Source organism: Sinocyclocheilus rhinocerous, unplaced genomic scaffold (assembly GCF_001515625.1).
Source record: "Sinocyclocheilus rhinocerous isolate Xijiao unplaced genomic scaffold, SAMN03320098_v1.1 scaffold2695, whole genome shotgun sequence".
NCBI lineage: Eukaryota > Metazoa > Chordata > Actinopteri > Cypriniformes > Cyprinidae > Sinocyclocheilus > Sinocyclocheilus rhinocerous.
Genome location: NW_015637529.1, coordinates 190741 through 212219, shown reverse-complemented (window position 1 = coordinate 212219; position 21479 = coordinate 190741). Strand labels below are relative to the sequence as shown.

General features: G+C 36.8%; 2 protein-coding genes across 2 annotated transcripts in view; one reads left to right on the top strand and one right to left on the bottom strand.

The window, feature by feature from the left end:
* Positions 1-726: 726 nt before the first annotated feature.
* On the top strand, positions 727-9486 carry LOC107748896 (pituitary-specific positive transcription factor 1-like). Its single transcript, XM_016563902.1, has 6 exons — positions 727-868; positions 6342-6503; positions 7220-7327; positions 8832-8996; positions 9124-9184; positions 9276-9486. Exons 1-6 carry the CDS (start codon positions 727-729, stop codon positions 9484-9486), a joined length of 849 nt encoding a protein of 282 aa, XP_016419388.1.
* A 2092-nt stretch (positions 9487-11578) lies between these two features.
* The window catches only part of chmp2ba (charged multivesicular body protein 2Ba), an 18577-nt gene continuing 8676 nt past the window's right edge, over positions 11579-21479 (bottom strand). The window contains exons 2-6 of the mRNA XM_016563908.1: positions 20501-20592; positions 18521-18715; positions 15141-15243; positions 13234-13340; positions 11579-12836 (exon numbers count right to left, since the gene is read on the bottom strand). Coding sequence (XP_016419394.1) covers positions 12717-12836; positions 13234-13340; positions 15141-15243; positions 18521-18715; positions 20501-20592 — 617 coding nt within the window. The 3' untranslated portion in view covers positions 11579-12716. The remainder of the gene's footprint in view (positions 12837-13233; positions 13341-15140; positions 15244-18520; positions 18716-20500; positions 20593-21479) is intronic.

The following is a 21479-nucleotide window of genomic DNA, read 5'->3' as shown; positions in this document are numbered from 1 at the left end:
GACCTTTTTTTTGGACAACATGCCCCATTAGCACAACTATATTACAGACCTTCATAAAAATTTTAACTGTAAAATAGCTATGAAACACAATCAAATGTAATTAAATATGTATAAAAATCATGTAAAGAAACAACAAATCGTTGTTTTGGCTAACACCGTATGTATGTGTAATTTTAATTTAAAATCTTGATGTTGAATAAAAAAATATGCCATGGTTTTTAATATAAATATAATATAATTAATAAATTAATGTGCTTCTCAGAATTCTTTATTACTATACCATGGTTTAATACTTTAAAATTAGTAATACCATGTAGCTTTTTTTAATACTCGTGCACTCATAATAAATCCTAATTTTTTTCCATCATATTTTCAATGATAACTTCATATTTATGTAATCAGACTCCCTCCCTCATTGCATCTAAAATGTATCTAAATGTAAACACATCCTGAAATGGCTAATTAATCTTAAGTCCCATGAGCCGTGGTTTGTCAGAGCTGTCGCTGGTGTGTGTTGGAAGCCACACACAGTGGAAATGGACAGTATCATATTGCACCTCTTTGCCCTAATTACCAGAGCTTTGCCTCAGCGGGCCGTCATGGTTTGCTAACAGCAAGAGCTCATTAACATGGATGAGGGGGTCTGAGGGGGCTCAGTATAAATACCTGCACACGCCCTGCTCGTGGCACACAGGTGGGACCCTGAGTAGGTGAACATCTAGAGTCATGACCTGCCAGGCCTTCAGCACCACCGATTCCTTCACTACTCTGAGCGGAGACTCGGCTGCTCTGCCGCTGCTCATGCATCACACCGGAGCCGCAGACTGTCTGCCCATCACCAGCCACACCGCCAGCATGCTGCCTTCAGGTAAGTCTCATGCTCTTGGACGATCACACAGTGAGAAGAGGGGAAAAAAGTAATACTAAATGCTAATAATAAAATGCACCTAGCTGTATAGTGGTGCAGAACTAGCTAAATAAATACCGGTAATTGTATTAACTGTTTAAAAGGATGAGAAATTGTTTACCATATCTTTTGTTGTTGATGTCAAAACTGTTTTGGTGCAAACCCATCTGGCATTTGGCAATGATACTAATGCAATGTTTGGTCCAGTATTTGTTCCATGTGTTTGGCTGGTACATTCTGCTTTTATTTATTTACAACATTGTCAGTTTTCCTATTAGCCTATAATAGCATTTTTTTTTTTTTTACTTTTATATTCATTTAATTTTAAACAAATCCAGTTGAGAACAACCAATCAAATACTATAATTATAGATTTAAAATTATAAATTGAATTAAATGCACACACACACTACAGCTTAAAAGTTTGGGGTCTGTAAAATGTTTATGCATTTATTTGAACAAAAATACAGTAAAAACAGTCAAATATAATTACAAATGTATCATCATTACTCCAGTCTTCAGTGTCACATGATCCTTCAGAATCATTCTAATATGCTGATTTGGTTATCAAGAAACATTTCTAATTATATTTAATGTTCAAAACAGTTGTGCTGCTGTTGAAACTGTGACATGTTTATTTTTATTTTTTTTGATGAATAGAAAGTTCAAAAGAACAGCATTTATTTGAAATAGTTTTTTTGACATCATAAATCACTTTTCTGTCACTTTTGATTAATTTAATGCATCCTTGCTCAATAAATGTATTCATTTAATATGTCTGTGGAAGACAATGACATATTTCTTTAATCTTTGATGATCAGAAAGTTCAAAGAACAGTATTTATTTTTAAGTTTTTATATTATAAATGACTTTTCTGTCACTTTTGAACAATTTAATTCATCCTTGCTGAAAAAATGGTATTAATTTCTTTCAAATAAAAATAATTTAAAAAGTGTTATATCACTAAATAAATCTATCCCTATTCTATGAAACATTTCCGAGTGGAAAAACCCCAACTCACAGAAATGAAAGAAGTTGGAAAGTTGTACATGTATAGATCAATCTCTGCGATGACAGCATTAGTCCACTGGGAATACTTTCCTTAGAGGTTTTTATGAAAAACACAGAACAAGCTCAAGGTGATGAAAGAGAGAGCGCGGATGTCCTTTCGACCTAGTCTATATGACCCTAAAGTTCACATATTATTTAGTGTTATCTCCAGTCCTCACTGCTGTCATCACTCACAATCGGTCTGACTCTCACTCTGAGGAAGTGACCTTTACAGAGATCGCATCTCTTTATCCCAGGGGAAATGTTTTTGGAGAAATATCACCAAATCAATAGTATAATGCATTGAACAATGTCTTTTTATATAAGAGAAACATGTATTCTACTGCGATTCAACTCAGAGAAGCAGGTGAGATTGTATAATGTTTTTTTAAAGAAGTCTCTTGTCACCAAGGCTGCCTTTATTTGATTAAAATAATAATAAGAAAAAAAATATATTCTATTTTAATATATTTTAACATGTAGGTTATTTCTGGTGATGTAAAGCTGAATTTTCAGCATCATTGCTAAAGTCTTCAGTTTCACATGATCCTTCAGAAATCACTCCAATATGATGTTTTGCTGATGAAGAAACATTTATTATTATTATTATGTTGAAACCAGATGTGCTGATTATTATTATTTGAAAACTGATACATTTCAGGATTCTTTGATGAATAGAAAGTTCAAAAGAACAACATTTATTTGAAATAGAAGTCTTTTGTGAAGTCTTTACTGTGACTTTTGATCAGTTTAATGCATCTTTGCTGAGTAAAACTACTAATTTCTTTCAAATTAAAAAAAGAATAACTTACTGGCCCCAAACTTTTGAAAGGTAGCGTATATTTTGTCAGACGGTTTTTAGTGACACCTCTCACAGTCACTATAGGGAGCAAGAAAAGACAAACAGTAATTTGTTGAAATAAGTCAAAATTATGTAGACGTAGGCTAATCAGCTCAATTTGCACAGCTGTTACTTCTCCGCAGATAATGATCAAAGCAGACATATTATTAGTTTGACATGTTGATGGCTAAATTATCATGTACATAATTTTGTCCCGGTTTTGTTTCACACGCGAGAGAGCATTAGTGAAAGTCTTGTCAGAAACTCGATGAATTGAGTCAAATCTCTGCTCATTGTTTGCCATAGTAAATCATAGTTCTTATGCATAATTACTGAACTGTGCAATTTAACCCGGGCTCTGAGCCAGAAGATGCAAAACTCTCAAATGAAATGTTTTGGCATTTCTATTCATATGCACACATGCCCTCTGTTAACTCAGCCCCACTTACACCTGCGGAAAGTGACTGGGAATGTCAAGAGTTTACAGCTATCTGAAGTTTGAAGAGTTATTTATCATAATGTGGCTGTTAGTGTATCTGAGCGCTTAACTGCTGGCACTCTGGATAAAGCAATGGGTGTTTTTAATAAGGGATCAAAGGTTGATCGCTTCATTTCAATGCCAATCTTGTGCATGCACTACTGAACAAGGCCGGCCATCATCTTGACATGAGTGTTAGTGGAGGCTGGTCTCAGAATGATGTAGCGGTGCTTATTGAGTTTGATTACCACCCACGGGTTTACTCTGATCTGAACCAAATTCAATTGAATGTTCTGTGCGGCTCTGACAGCCGGAGGTCACTGTGCATATCATGAACTATTATCTGTATTTACATACTTGCTTTCCTTCATTAAATGAGTTTAATTTTATTTTCAGATGCATTTGATAGAGGAAGGAATTATACAATCTGGTATTCATTATTACTGCAATAATGAATTATTTGTGTAAATGTCACCTCTGCAGAGATGCGATGAGGTTCAGGAAATGTGGCAGTGCTTCTTCTGCAAATTCAAAGCAAAATTATCAGTGAAACAGGTGCCCAAAATCACATGAATGGGGATACACTGTAAGATTTTATATGTTAGGTTAAGGATTTCTAGGGGTGACCTTTCCTGTTTGGCACAGATGTCCTTTTTTCTATAATTTTTTGAGACCGGCAGACACAAAAAGAGCTGGTTACCCAGAGAGCAAAGAGTGTGTGCTCACTGTAGGACAGGAGAGATCGAGACAGAGGTGCACTTCCTCCTTCACTGTTACAAATTTAAATCAATATGCGACCTCTACATAAATTCACAAACATCATAAGATACTTCACACATACTGAGGGGTCACTGTGGTGGACAGTATATGTGAAATGTTAATTATTTTACCAAAATAAGAGAGATCATGTTACTGAACTGAATAAGATATTTCACATAAAAGACGTTTACAGTCCACAAGAGAAAATAATAGTGGAATTTATAAAAATGGCCTTTTCAAAAGTTTACATGCACTTGATTCTTAATTCTGTGTTGTTTCCTGGATGATTCACAGCTTCTTCTTTTTTTTGATAGTTGTTGATAAGTCCCTTGTCTGTGCTGAACAGTTAAACTGCCTGCTGTTTTCCGAAAAAATCCTTCAGGTCCCAGAAATTCTTTAATTTTTCCTTCTGGAGCATCAAGTGAGCGTTTGAACCTTCTGTAATAGTTGCATATGAATCCCTCAGTTGTCCTCAGTGTGAAAAGATGGATCTCAAAATCATACAGTCATTGTTGGAAAGGGTTCAAATACGCGAGAGATGCTGGAAAACCAAATAATTTGTGGGACCTGAAGGATTTTTCTGAAGAGCAGCAGGCAGTTTAACTGTTCAGCACAAACAGGGACTCGTGAACAACTATCACTAAACACAAAAAAAACAGCTGTGGATCATTCAGATAACAACACAGAATTAAGAATCAACGTAAACTTTTGAACAGGGTCATTTTTATAAATTCTACTATTAGTTTATTTGTGACCCGTGCTGGCAAAATGAGTCGGAAGCTTCTTCTTTTTTTTGATAGTTGTTGATAAGTCCCTTGTCTGTGCTGAACAGTTAAACTGCCTGCTGTTTTCCGAAAAAATCCTTCAGGTCCCAGAAATTCTTTAATTTTTCCTTCTGGAGCATCAAGTGAGCGTTTGAACCTTCTGTAATAGTTGCATATGAATCCCTCAGTTGTCCTCAGTGTGAAAAGATGGATCTCAAAATCATACAGTCATTGTTGGAAAGGGTTCAAATACGCGAGAGATGCTGGAAAACCAAATAATTTGTGGGACCTGAAGGATTTTTCTGAAGAGCAGCAGGCAGTTTAACTGTTCAGCACAAACAGGGACTCGTGAACAACTATCACTAAACACAAAAAAAACAGCTGTGGATCATTCAGATAACAACACAGAATTAAGAATCAAGGGTGTGTAAACTTTTGAACAGGGTCATTTTTATAAATTCTACTATTAGTTTATTTGTGACCCGTGCTGGCAAAATGAGTCAGAATGCGCACGGGCTAATTTTGAGCTACAGCAATACACAGTCTAGCAATCCCAATGCTCCAAATAGTATAATTAAACATCTAAAATCTTTATTTGTACGTTTTCTGAGAGGATACCTTTTTCTCTGCTCGCTTCTTGCACTGCTGCTGACTGATATATGAATCGTGCACATAACACAGCTTCAGCCGTTACATTTGATTATTTGTTTTTCATACTTGAATGCTTTTGTTTAGATGTAAAATGAAAAAAGTAGCTAATGCACTACTAGGCCTATTTGTTTCCTGTTGTTGATTTTTTGCATCCGTTCTTATTTTTAATAGCAAAGATAAAATAAAAAATGGCTATATTGTGATTATTAATATGGTAATTAATTTTAAGAAAGGAAGTGGAGGAAACAATGCAACGTTGCTAGGTGGTTTTGCTTTGGAACCTTCAGAAAACGTCAACTTGATTTTTCTTAGAACTGACTTCAAACGGGTGTAGCTCAGTCATTTTTCGTCGGATTCCAACAAATCGTTTTGAAGGTCTTTTAATGGAGAATGTGAAAATAAAAATGACTCATTTTTGAAAATGTGCTCATTGTGACTCGTTTTGCCAGGCGGACAGGTCACATTTAGTCTTGTGGACTATGTGTAAACATCTTTTATGTGAAATAACTTATTCAGGACAATACTAAATAAAAAATGACATGCATTTTGATGATCCCTCTTATTTTGGTAAAATAATTAAAATTTTGCAGATACTGCAAAGTGTATGTAAAATTTTGACCACAACTCTATATTACATACATGTTAAACACTGTGGTATCAAATGTTCACACGTTCTAATTTGTACACTGTAATACACTGTTTATTTAAGTTTAAATTACGTTTTAATGTTTTCTTCTATTATTTTTGAGATTGTTGTTTTTTGCACATATATTGCAAATATTGCACACAGTCATGCCAATAAAACAATTTTGAATTTGAAAGAAAGAAACAGCGAAGGCATTTTTTTGCCTTTTTGTCTGTCTGTCTAGGATGTATCACAGATATACGTAAGTGTCTGGTTTATTCCCCTCAGGTCTGCCACTGGTCCAGTCGTCCAAACGCTCTCATATGCACCTGTCCACTTCTGCTTTGGGCAATGCGTCAGCCAGCCTGCACTACCCAATGCCCCCATGTCACTATGGCAACCAGCAGACCACCTACGGCATGATGGCAGGTACGTCAAGTTACGCACAAGTTACGCAAGTGATTCAAGTATTGTTCTTCTGTGCATATGCATTACTGTACATCATAAACACACAGAAATACAGAATTTAGCTTGTGTGTGTGTACTTGTTTATGCTACATTGTGGGGACCAAATGTCCCCACAAGGATAGTAAAACCTAAAATTTTTGGCATTGTGGGGGACAATACCTGCGGCCCCCACGAGGGGAAAAAAAATATAAAAAATTGTAAATGATGTTTATCTGAAAGTGTAACAAATGCAAACTTTTCTGCAAGGGGTAAGGTTTAGGATTAGGGTTTAGAAAATATCGTTTGGATAGTATAAAAGTAATAGAAGTCTATGGAAAAGTCGCCATAATTCACAAAAACAAATGTGTGTGTGTGTGTACCCGTTTTTCTATTCTGGTGGGGACTTAAACCTGAATACACACAGACTCATGGGGACTCATGTCACGGTGGGGACCTAAATTGAGGTCCCCACGGGTAAACAAGCTAATAAATCACACAGAATGAAGTTTTTTGAAAATCTAAAAATGCAGAAAGTTTCCTGTGAGGGGTAGGGTTGGTGTAGGGCAATAGAATATACGGTCTGTACAGTAGAAAAAGTATTACGCCTATGGAGAGTCCCCACAAGAATAGCAAACCAGACGTGTGTCTGTGTGTGTGTGTGTGTGTGTGTGGTAATGATGTATAATCTGTGTCTCCAGCACAGGAAATGCTCTCTGCCAGTATCTCCCAGACCCGCATCCTGCAGACCTGCAGCGCGCCTCATGCCAACATGGTCAACGGAGCCAACTCACTGCAAGGTACACCCTGTGCTATAAATCCAAACCTTCAGCCCCATGACATTCACGTGTAGGCCTACGCAGTGTTTCTCACGCCCGCTGAGTCCTGGCAAATACAACAACAAAGTGCACATATTTTAAAAGTTCAGAGTCAGTCAGAATAAATAATGTATAATCAGAGAAAAATAGTTATCCAGGACGATGACTGCAGCGTGTGCTGGTGTCTGGTGTAACTGTGCAACACTTGACTTATACTACTAGAAATGCAACCTTCTCTGCCTAAATTGGCAACTCTTGGTCAGAATAATCTGCAAAAGAAAACAAGATTTGATGCAGAAAGTCAAATTTTTTTAAAGTAAAACTTTTAATTTGACATTATTACAAAGTGCACTTTTTAAAAGTTGTATTTACGTGTGTTTAGAAACATAAACCTTTTTATTTAATTAATATCGCAACCGGCAAAATATGTTCTAGTTTTGCTAACGTTCACACTAAGTTTGTCAGAACATTCAGAACTTCCATTTTTTTTAATGTTTTAAAAATGTTTTTCTTGGTTATGTGAACATTAGAGAAAATATTATAGGAATGTTAGATTTGTTGAAACATTATGGGAACGCTACTTTTGAATGTTGTTTGAAACAAGTAGCAAGTAGTTTAAAAGACATTATATGAACATCCAACTAAAATGTTTTAGAAAAACTGCATGGTTATAAATAATATATAGTATAAATAAAGTTCTTGTATAATATACTATAGTATAATATAGTAGAAATAACTTTCTTTTGTGCTAATGTTTTGTTAACATTGCTAAAGACCAGATAACTTTGAATGAACATTTTTTTAATTAAATTTCTATTAAAGGGATAGTTCACCCAAAAATGAAAATTCTGTCATTAATTATTCACCCTCATGTCGTTCCAAACCTGCGAGACCTTCGTTCATCTTCAGAACATAAATTAAGATATTTTTGATGAAATCCGAGAGCTTTCTGACCCTGCATAGACAACAATGCAACTAACACATTCAAGACCCAGAAAGGTAGTAAGGACATTGCTAAAATAGTCCATGTGACATCAGTGGTTCAACCTTAATTTTATGAAGCTGTGAGAATACGTTTTGTGCGCAAAGAAAAAAAAACAAACAACTTTATTCAGCAATATCTTCTCTTCCGTGTCAGTCTTCGCCAAGCTTTCAGGAGAGCACAATGCATTTAAATATCTTAATTTGTGTTCTTAAGATGAAGGAAGGTCTTACGGGTTTGGAACGACATGAGGGTGAGTAATTAATGACAGAATTTTCATTTTTGGGTGAACTATCCCTTTAAGTTTACTGGAAGAACCTTGAGAGAACACTGCCAGAACATGAAGCCATAGTTCTGAGAATGTTCCCTGTTAGCTAGGATTATATTGGCTGCAAATAATTTTTTTTTTGAATAATCTTGAAGATTTGAAGTACATTAAAAGTGCACAATCAGTACAATTAAGCACACTTCTTTTTCAAGTTAAAACTTCTAACTTTTAGCTTTGATTGACAGGTTACACACAGACCAATGTGGGTGAAGCCCTGGCGGCTGTGCACGGCTCTGAATTCAGCCAAACCACCATCTGCCGCTTCGAGAACTTGCAGCTCAGCTTCAAAAACGCCTGCAAGCTCAAATCCATCCTGGCAAAGTGGCTGGAGGAGGCTGAGCAAGCCGGTGGTGAGTCAACACACTCCTGAGTGAGATCAGTTATTTATTTATTTACCACTATCCTACCATTATCCCTGAGTTTTTAATGAAAACATAAGATGGCAGAATCACTACTCTAATTTGTGACTCCCATCAGCTCTTTTTAATGAGAAGATGGGCATGCATGAGCGTAAACGCAAACGGAGAACAATCATCAGGTAAATGGGGAATCTGACCTACACAGAAAACAAAAGCCATCAGCATCTCCCTCTAATTAATACCTAATTAGTTCTTAATTTCCTCCCTCAGTCTTGGGGCTAAGGAAGCCTTAGAAAGGCATTTTGTGGAGAAGAGTAAGCCATCATCTCAGGAGATTGTGTGGATGGCGGAGGGTCTCCATCTGGAGAAGGAGGTGGTGCGTGTTTGGTTCTGTAACCGCCGGCAGAGGGAGAAGAGGGTCAAAACCAGCCTACACCACAGCTCCTTCATGGCCAAAGAGAGCGCAGCCTGTAGACCTTGAAGATCCGGGGTCTCAGCAATGCTGATGTGTGATTATCTACAGGCAAAAAACCAACACCAACCTTTGGCAGTGAGTGGGTTTATTGTACTGATTCACCAGCAGGAGTACTGCATATGCTGCAGTGACCCCAAAAAAGTATTTGAACACACTTAAAAATGTCTGAATGTTATATCATCAAATATCAAACCAAGTGACCAGTTTGAAAAAGGTCTCTAGGTGTATTTAGAAGATGTATGAAGTCAGTTCTCCTCAAGTTCACACAGGAGTCCTATCAGAGCAATTAGAGGTGTGGAGAATCACATGAACTAATTCATCCACTAACGTTTTACAAATACTTAGTGCCACATTATACTTTCTCTTGTTAATGAACATCCAGTTTTATCGTTTAAATCCCGACAAATTTCTGATGGCTTTTGTTAAATGTTCTATTTGAACAGGTTAAAATAAATGCCAACTGGTTTGATATTGTGTCAGATAATGACATTCATAGATTTTAAGGGGTGCTTTTAGTGTCCAAATACAATTTTTATTTAATTTTTTAAAACTTTGACACAGTTTGTTAAATGTTTTGTTTAAAAAGGTTAAAATAAAGTTGTAATGCAGTGACATTTATAAATTAGTGTCCAAATTGTATTTTAATTGATTTCATTTCTTTAATGAAGAAGACGATTTAAGCAACCCCTTCACTGAAATTTAAACTTGAGCTATTAAAAGATATAACATTTTTCACATTTATTTTTATAAAAGTGTTTTTGTTCTCAAATGGGATACATGTGATTTTTTTTTTACCTTTACGCTTATAAGGGCAGAAAAGCATCTTGATACTTTTTTTTTAAGTATTTAAAATAATTTATTCATCAATATATTTAAATGCATTCCAATCAAAGTTTAATATATTAGCAAAATATGCAAATATTCTGAAAGCATATCCTGGAAATGTGTCATTGCACTGTAGAGTTTTGTATGAAGCAAGCAAACCTTTTTGTGATGTAATTTGTAAAGAAATTATAAATTTGTCCAAATAAATGACTAATAATGTGGTCATGCTTGGTTTGTCATATTATAATAAAATCCTGCAAGTCATTAGCTGCTCTGCAGCAATCTGTTCACATGAATTGCAACAACATGGTAAGTGTGTTGTGATTCAGATTATTAGATATAATCAAACATCATTGCGTTTGGAGAGAATTAAGCATCTATCATGTGTGTATGTGGCATGTGTTTAATTTGTTGTCTACTGCATGCAGTGGAATCATCAGAGCTCTGCTGGGTCTTACTGAGGGATTATTTACAGTGTTACATTGTTCCTGACAGTGTTATAATGAGGCAGCACAGCCTCTCACCTGCACACAAGCGCTCTCAGCAGATATGGCTGATGATCTATATGATCATCATCTCTTGCCATTGACTGTGTCAGCAACACATCCCTTACCGCCCCATGTGATCTAATAATGCAATAAATACAGTATACTCTGGGATAATGTTGGTAGGATCTGACATTTTCAGTATATATCATACATAAAAAAAACAATCATACAATAAAAAATCATACATAAAAACAAATTTATGGATTTGTCCACATGTATTTCAGCAGATTCTGCACTTGACAGGTTTTTCAGTCCCAACGCTTGCAGCAGTTACACATCCACACCACATTAAATTACTTTAAAATTAATGGACTGCACCATGGTTCACTTAAGAAAGGTCACTCTACAAACTCATTAAGACCTTATTTAAAAACCATGTTTCATTATGATTATGACTAATGATGTCTAATTTAATGAAATGCTCTAAAAGGCCATTAGAACAATTGTAGAGGTTCATAACATTTTGACTACTAACAGATCAGTACAGGCCACCCTCTTATTTACAGCTGGCTTCTTAATGGTTGTACAAATTTGGTTATAGTACACGTTAAACATCAGTTATTCACAAATATGAAGGTACTTTATTAATTAGAAAATCAAATCAAAGCATAAACTGTACATTTATATACACACTATTGGTTAGAATGAAAAAAAACCTTTTTAAAGAAGTACATACAGATGAAATTGAAAAGAAAAACTGATACTGCAGTTCTTCTAAAGGCTGGAATACAATCCAAACACGATGTCTGATCCCCTCCAACTGGATGGACTCATGGTCTGAAGCTCAAAAGCTGTGGTCTGTGCCCATCAAACACTATGTGATTTTCTGTGAAATCGGTCAACTCCGACTGCCTGAAATCTGCAGACTGACTTTGACTTTCAGCAACTACTGTTGTTTCAAGGTTGATAAGTAAAGACTTTATCATATCGACAAAGATTCTCATGCAAGATATGATTTGTATGTATGCAAGAGTTTATACCAAACCTCACTGCAAAGGAAAACTGTTTTCCCGTAACTTACTTCCTTAAGTCATACATAACCTAAAAAGACATGAAAATACACAAAATGAGCATCTTTTAACTAACATGACATGAGACGATTAGCCCTATAATACATGGGAATTCCATGGAGTACCAAATCTTCCAATGTTTGTGTACATTTAAAGGATTTAAAGGACAATTCATGGTCACAGTAATAGCACCCTTCAAAGTTAAAAGTAAAGTGTGTAATTTTTGAATCAAACACTGTTACAAAAGTATGCTCTAATAGTGTGAATGCAATCCAGATGTACTATATTCACCATGTTATCATTGTCATGCGACATACCAGTGTCAGTTGTGCCACTACATTGTTATTCACAAATCCACTCCAAATGGGATAGTAAAATGTCCATGAGATGTGCACTTCAGAATTTTGACAAATGTAGTAGGTCACCCGGATAAATTTAGTCTATTTTATGAATACTGTGAATTTGAACATACTACTGTTTACATACTATAAAGTAGGGAAGTATGCAATTCTGGCCATTAACTTTTCAATATCACCGCCCCCTAATTTTCTATTGGTCGCCCAAACAGATAGCCCCGCCCCACCCAATCATGCTCCATTTGAAGCCACTAGTGGTGCAAAAATGACATCCTTCACGTTTAAATATGTGCAGCAGATTTGGAGAGCATTTTGTCAGAACGTCTAAATCTGCTGTATATATCTGACCACAGAATCTCCTCCAGTAACTCACTGCCATACTCCAATAAGAGTATGTTTGTTGACATTCTTCCTTTATTTATTACTTAGACACTCCCTTTTCCCACTCGGAAGTCCTTTGGTGGCAGTGGGTACAAATGTGTGGAGGGTGAAGAGATTTAGTCCATTCCCAGAGCCTTCAGCTGTCTCTCGATCTCGGCGTCTGAGATGGTGGCCGCTTTAGACTTTGCTGGGGAGGCGCCAGGGAGGATCTTTCCTGCTGAGGGGGCTCTTTCCATCTGCGGAAACAATAACATTTGTAGCCCTTTATTTGAGCAGATTTCAACTCTACCAGCATAAGCCTCCGTTTAATTGTTGTTTTGGGTAATAGATGTGGCGCCAATCAAATATGATCATTGTTCTTCCCAAATGTTCTACAGAAACAGAGCCCAAGCACTTTATTTGTGCTTTATTTATTTGGGGAAAAACAGGACAAAGAATCTGTGGAATATGGTAATATGATTATAAAATTTTGGCCCAAGGGAATACACATCTGCTACAATCAGATACAATGATTCTGCATCTCATGAATCTAAAGAAAGGCCTACAGTAATCACAGCCAGAGTCCAGCCATCTGCTGAAAGCCGCCGCTGGGGCCGTCGCTAGAACAGCGCAGACAGAAAGGAAGCGTCTTACCTTTCCTGAGATCTCTATGCCGATCTCATCCAGCACCTGGTTCACGATGTCCTGGCTTTCTTCCTCATCACCCGATTCATCAAAAATCTCATCCAGTGTATCGTTGACTGAGAACAGAAAGTTGTAGAAGTTGGTGAAATTTGACAGACTATCCCAATCTCTAGACCAGTGAGTCTGAACTGGTTTTGTTTTAGGATCCAGATGGAATTAAAGGGTTAATTCACTCAAAAATGAAAATTATGTCATTAATTACTCACCCTCATGTCCTTCCAGACCTGTAAGACCTTCTTTCATCTTCTAAACACAAATCAAGATATTTTTGATGAAATCCAAGAGCTTTCTGACCCTTCATAGACAGCAAGGGAATTACCACGTTCAAGGCCCAGAGAAGGTAGTAAGGACATAGTGATTCAACTGTAATTGTATGAAGGTACGAGAATACCTTTTGTGCGCAAACAAAACAAACGACTATATTCAACAATTCTTCTCTCTCGTAGCATTATCCGCTGCGCATTCATGCATGTGGTGCGGCTGATGTAGAACACGCATGCGCTGCGGCTTGTTTACAAGCAGAGGAATGCACACACATGCTTCGTGATACTCTTGTGAACTCACATTGAAGACTGACAAGGAAGAAAATAAATCGTTGAATAGTCGTTATTTTTGTTTTCTCTGCACACAAAAAGTATTCTCGCAGCTTCATAAAATTAAGGTTGAACCACTGATGTCACATGGACTATTTTAACAATGTCCTTACTACTTTCTGGGTCTTGAAAATGTCAGTTGAATTGCTGTCTAAGCAGGGTCAGAAAGCTCTCGGATTTCATCAGAAATATCTTAATTTGTGTTCTGAAGATGAACGAAGGGTCTCGCAGGTTTGGAACGACATGAGGGTGAGTAAATAATGACAGAATTTAAATTTTTGGGTGAACTAGCCCTTTAATGTTTATTAATCCAACTGGAAACCAAGTTTGTTTGCAAGGTAAGAGATTGAACGAGAGCTTCTGAGGATCTCAGGTTAGTGGCATCAAACTGTTGAAAGATATTTAGAATTTTGTTTGAAGTACTTACTAGCAACTCATTTTCATCTTTTTTTTTTACTAATTAATTCAGTCTCCTTATTCTTTATTATCCTAAGTCATTATTAATTTGGAAAATTTGAAATGATTTTATCCACAGTTTTTTTTTAGCATTTTCTGTAAAATCCACCCTAAATGACACATAAAAACAAAATACGACACATAAAAAAAAACTAAAAAAAAAAACTGTAGTTGGTCACTTACGTGACACTCAAACTATCTCTTCCTGTCTAAACAGGCAGTTTTTGGCTACAATGTGGACTAGGACTTTTGCCGTTAAGGTCTAGCTGCTGAAAACTGGTGGCAACCCAACACAGTGCCAAAATTGTTAATTGCACAATAACGAATTTGGATGGTTTCATGCTGTCTGTAGCCAATAATTCACTGCACAGAGCTCACTGTGTGCACAAACTATGCCCTTGTAGCAAGTGAGCCAGTTTCAATGTAGTCTGATTCATATTTTCTTTTAATTTATGCAGTTTTATACATGGTTTTTGAGGATGAGAGCATGTCACACAATCTGTCCAGGTTGGCATCTACCTAATTTGGCTGCTTCAGCCAGGCGATAGATAAAATGTGCCAAAGTTGTCTGGATGAATAGCTTATGATGTGAAGTTAATTATGGGAAGTGCTGATAAGCCTATTTATTTGGCTATCCTGACTATGCGTAATTATATGGTGAGATTAATTGAAAAAATACAATGCAACTCAATATATAATACATAGTCAGTATATCATTTAGCATCATTTCTTTCCCCTGAACAGATCCATCATTTGAGAACCACAAAACCAGCCTCTAATTTGTGTCAGGCACGTCGAAGAACTTACTCATGTCCTCCGTCATTCCTATTTTTAAGTTCTCCTTCTGGAAGTCCTGCATCGTCTGTAGCGTCTTCTTGGGGTCCAATTTTTTATTGACAGTCTGCATAGTCTGAAAGACAGAAAGAGTTCAAGCCATCCATCACACTCCCAGAGAATAAATAGAGCATCCTTACGGTGCACAAAACGGTAATAAAAATAACACAAGCGCTGACAAAAATCCACCACGGAAGAATACATTTTGAATGCAGCTCAACATAAATTTCAACTTCATACCATTTGGTGAGAAGGGGGAGTACAGTAAGTAGATGACACAAAACATAAAAATAGGTCGCATGGAGAGAAGTGTGTTTTACTGTCCCTCTGGGCTTCTAGACTGTGGCAGGGCAGACACACAGGAAGAGTCCTATCTGATTACAGAGAATTATTTACACACAGCCTCATTATCACCCATCTCATCTATCATCTATTACACCAGCTACCTTCTTATGATTGACTACAAATCCCATGATGCATTAACAATCAGGTGAGGAAATATTAATAGCTTCCTTCCTCATACAATATGGATTGGATACACAAACACTGAATTTTTTTTGTGGGAGTACGGCTTGTAAATGAGTGAGAAAAACAACACCCCATCAATGAGCAGTCAGAGACTGAATTTAAATGGCTGAAACTGCATTTCATGTGATGCCACTACATGACTGTAGTGATTGGTAAAGATAAGATGTGCTTTAGAAGTGCACACTGTGTGTTTGCATGTCTTCTTATTCAACAAAATAGTGTCTCCAGCATAAAATGAATAAACCTAACCATCTCATGCCAAATTTTAAGTGTAACAATTAGGCTTAAGACACAGGCAAGTTGTTGAGATTTTAATGCCATGTGAACAAATGAGACTATTCGCATGGCAAAAGCTGTGCTGTACAGACTTTATTTTATGCCAACTACATATAGAGTTGTATAAAATAAAATTGATGGAAATGTATTTGCATATATTAATGATCGATACATTATCTTAACTACATTTTTTAAAAAGTATTTAGCAGGGTTATTATAGTTAACTAAAACAAAAAACAAAACAATAAAAAATCTAATTACTTGAAATAAAATTTAAAAAAGAACATAAACCTTTTTTCAGCTAAAAAGTAAAGGATCATTCATATTTTCATTTTAGTTTAATTTAATGTACTGAAATAACTAAAACTGAAACTAAAATGAATAAAAACTATACAGATAAACACACAAAAAACTAATAACAAAAACACACAACCAAATTACCAAAATGTTAACTAAAATTGAAATAAAAACAGAACACAGAAAAATTAAAACCAGCTGAGAAAAAACTTCTTTATAAAAACAATTTAAAATGCTATAATGTGTTTTAACAGCTCAGGTTTGAATTCCAGTGAGGAGGTTAAATTCTGCTTAAATTCTCTTATAATTCATTTTAGTTCATAAAATAAAAAAATAAAAAAAATTACACAAAAATTAAATGTAATAAAATCTTTATATTATATACATATAAACATTTAAAAAACTTCTGGTAAGATCTTATTAAACAAGTCCTTGAAGGGATAGTTCACCCAAAAATGAAAATTTGATGTTTATCTGCTTACCCCCAGGGCATCCAAGATGTAGGTGACTTTGTTTCTTCAGTAGAACACAAACAAAGATTTTTAACTCAAACGAGTGTCAATGGTCCATTTGAGACATAGGTGGCGGTAATGCACTTATTAGTCTGCGATCCGCCGTAAAGCAAGAAGAAGAAGACGTGCCGGCTGTCGAGGACGCGCTCAGGACAGTTCAGACATTGCAGTGCATCAGAGGTAAAAAACGATATAAATACTGTTCAGTTTCTTGCACAGACCGATTGTTTCGTGTCTTTACACATCAATGTATCGTCACGAGCCGCAGGGTTTAATTTGGTTTTGTTTGTGTATGTTTTTTTGACTCTCAAAGCTGTGATTCCATTCACTTCTATTATAAGACTGACAGACTGCAATGGTTTGAGTTAAAAATCTTTGTTTGTGTTCTACTGAAGAAACAAAGTCACCTACATCTTGGATGCCCTGGGGGTAAGCAGATAAACATCACATTTTCATTTTTGGGTGAACTATCCCTTTAAGAGAGCTTGCTTAAAACAAATAAAACCACCATTTAAATTGCTTTTATAATGTCCTTCTGGTTGATTGCAATCACATTTATTGAAAAAAAATAGATACGCCAATTAATTCAGCTGCTCTAAGTGCCATAGAGGAACAACATGTATCATATTTCAAATTCTGTTCAAGCATCATAGAAAACCCCTAAATGAACAGTAATAAGGACAGTGTGAATCAACACATAAAAGGGCCTTTCGCACCGCTTTAGTTCCAGAACTAAATGTACAGTACTAAAGTACTGGGACAATTTTGCGCGAACTATTTCCCAGTACCATTTAAAGGGTTGCATTCGCACCGACAGTGTGTACTAAGAAGTGACGTAAGCCGGTCGACAGCGACGTCATTTGTGCGCGGCGTTCAACAACAGAAACAAAGAAAAACATAAACAACAGGAGGATGGAGGACGCTGTGATCGGAGCTGTGTTTTTGTTGTGTCTCGCGGGTTTCACAATAATGGACATGGAATGTCGACGTATACGTAAAGCGATTGAAAGAACGGAAAGGAGGACTAAGAATCTCCAACGACAACTGGCAGTGCTACATTTGCTACAAGTGCCTGCACTTCAGCGTCCGTCCATCTATCGCTGTTCTCCATACTTGCGAAATAAGTTGACACAATGTTTACAGTATGTTTACACAGCGTTTTAAATCATGGCGGGTGAGGGCGTTTTCATACGCGTTTGGCCAATCAATGTCTACTTACGTCACGATTAGTACCAGTTGTGCTGGTTAGACCCTGCTCCGGAGTAGGAGCTAATTTGGTTCTCGAAAAAGGCAGTCCGGTACTAAAATCGCACCCAGTTCCGGCGGTGCGAAAACGCCAAAAAGTGGGTAGTTCCACAATTAGTTCTGGTACTATGAAAAGGTTCCCGCAGTGCGAAAGGCCCTAAAGATTGCCCTGATATGAGTTCTTTCTAAATGTAGTGCAGAAACTATATAAACTGGGTCACAATAATAGCAGTGAAGTAAGGAGCCCCTCAACGACATTATAATTAAACCCTGTTTAAGGATTCTTTTGAAGTTCTTCGCTACATAAGGGATTCTGTTTTTCCAGCACTTCCAGGGAACATCAGGCTACATGTGAATAATACAGAGCCGTCATCGGGGGGTGGGGGAGAACTAGAGCCCTGTAATGAGGAGGTTCCAGTAAAGTCCTCCATGGACAGCAATGGAATAACTAATTTGGTAGTCATGCAGGTCCATTCGGAAGTCTGAGCATCTTACCTTCGCTGTGGTAGACATGGCTCCAGCCATCTTCATCTGAGAGTTCATGACCTTGGTCTGCGTGGACATGGACGTGACCTTAGAGCTCACGGCGTAGGTTCGGTTCTTCTGTTTTCTGAGCTGTACCAGCTGTTTGGCTAGTATCTTGCAGGCTTCTCGGTTTCCAGTCTTGGCCATTTTTTTTATTTCCATTTCCTGTTAAGAATAAACACATCCAGTGAACAATGGGTGTTTCTACATGTAATTGGAACAAAACTGAGTTTTGACTTCTAAGACAGAACAACAAGTCACCCAGACATGTTCATGACCAACTTGTGCCATGTTTACTTGTTTAGACCCAGAGGTCTGTGTTTCTTTACATTAGTAAATGTCTGAAAACAGGTCTCTGCCCTGAGGAACTTCAAGCAGTTTTGTGGTGTTTTTTCAGATGTAATGTGGGAAAACTGAGTGTGTGTGTCTGCAGAGATCTCCCATGAGAGTGTGTTAGTGAGGGTGGCCCGTCAGAATTAAAGCCTGCAACACTACAACACACTCCATGTGCAGCACTAAATACTATTCAACTCTCTTTTTACAATGTATTTAGACAATATTGTGAGACTAGACAAATATTTTTTCAAATAAAAACCCTGTCCTAACTAGCATCTGGTAAGTGGAAATGTAAGCTTATTGGAAAGTCAATCACTTCCAGAATTTAACATGTGATCACCTGATGGAGACCATTAAATCCATAATGTAAATCCCAGGCATATTCTTTTTAACATTTACCTCAGCAGATCCTGTTTTCTCTTGTGTGCTCTTAATGTTAGTCTCTCAGGTAAACTCATGCTGATCAGCTAAACAGACACATTAGACAGAATGAACTCTAATGACACACACATTAGAGCAGGTGCTGCTCTGACCTCACATGATGCCTGCTAAGCAAAACACAAGCAGCCACATTAACTGCGCTCACACACACACACACACACACACACACACACACACACACACACAGCACTGTCCTACTTTAACACACAACGATGTTGCATGGCAGCTTCTGTCTATATTGCCTATGTTTACCTGTCACTAACAAAATATGACTGGAATAGGGCATTTTTTTACTGTTTCGCCATGGTAAAAATGATATGCCATCATTATAAATATTCATGTATAGAGAGCTGAGTGAGATGAAGCTGTAGCGTCAGGCCTATTAGAGATGTTTTATTGTCATGTCAGCCACTAGGCAGCACAATGAATTGGAAAAACTAGAATAAAAGTGACAGACTGATGTGCTTAACAAAACCCTTTCAGAAACCAGATAATGAAAAGTATGACCCACTTCAGAAGACTAATAATTATTCAGCAGATGACAGATATGACGCCATCTGGAGCAGTTTTTTTTTAGGGGTGAAAAACAGAAACAGTTCACCCAAAACTCAAACGTTTTTATCATTTCCTCACCATCCAAAAACTCTTTAAATTGTACCCCAGATTTTCAACGCGTGTGGGATATTAAAGCAGCGGCACATGACCGCCCTGCAGCTATCTTCTAATATAGGTCATTTAAAAAAATGAAATAGACAACAAAGCATATCCATGTCTAATTACAATAAAGATGAAGAAAAAAGAACCCCCCTCTTGGGAAACAATTATGCACATTTTTATGTTTACATAGAAACAATTAACGTAAATGGAGGGAGTGAGCGGGAGTGTTGGATTCTTAACAGTGTGGTGGGCCGACATGAACACTCATGTCATCTTCATGAGTATTGAGCCATGAACTGTTTTTAACTGTTTTAGGCCACGTAATCTACCTGTTTCTAAATGCAATTAACAGGATGATCAAAAATAAATTCATTATCTAACTCTATTCTTTGATGCAATAAAAAAGAAATCAAAGAGGGACTTTCTGGCATAAGCAGCGACACATGGTGCTAGAAGGGAAGAGGTGGACGCTGAGAATTGAAGTCAACTGATATGAAACTGCTTTGATCCACTTACCATTTGCCTCTCCTGTCTCTCCAGGGCAGCTCTGTCTCTAGTGATTTGTCTCTGGGTGCCTCTCAGCTCTTTGGACTGCTCTTTAATGATATCTGTGACAGGATGGGGCAGAGAAAAACATGCAATAAAACCGTCTGGAAAATCCTCATACAGTTCACTGATCCGAAACTGAGAGTTTTTTCTCCTCCCTTTTTCCCCTCCTCCTTTGGTCTCTCTCTTATTCAGCCACAAAAAAATTTAAAGGCGTTTGGCTGACAGTCTACAGTAACAATGCAAAAGTTCTGCTACAACTTATTTACACAATTTTTTATATATGTTTATTATATATACGGCACCCTTGGTAAATATGAACAAAGAAGGTTGTGAAAATTAATCTGCATTGTTAATCCATTTGATCTTTTATTTAAAAAATTCACAAAAATCTAACCTTTCATTGGATAATAAGAATTTAAAATGGGGGGAAATATCATTATGAAATAAATGTTTTTCTCCAATACATGTTGGACACAATTATTGGCACCCCTAGAAATTCTTATGATTAAAATATCTCTGAAGTATATTCCCATTCATATTCACAATTTTAAGCACTCCAGGGTGATTATGAACATGAAATTATCCAGCCATGGCTTCCTGTTTCACAGAAATATAAATAGGAGGGAAAACAAAGCCCAAATTCCCTTAATCATCCATCACAATGAGAAAAACCAAAGAATATGTTTCTGATGTGCAGCAAAAGATAATTGAGCTTCACAAATTAGTGAAGTGGCTTTAAGAAAAGAGCTAGAGCAGTGAAAATTCCCATTTCCACCATCAGGGAAATAATTAAGAATTTCCAATCAACAGAAAATGTTACGAAACTGCCTGGAAGAGGACGTGTGTCTATATCGTCCTAATGCACGATGAGGAGAGTTTGAGTGGCTAAAGACTCTCCAAGGACCACAGCTATTGAAATCCAGAAAAAAGTTCAGTCTCGGGGTCA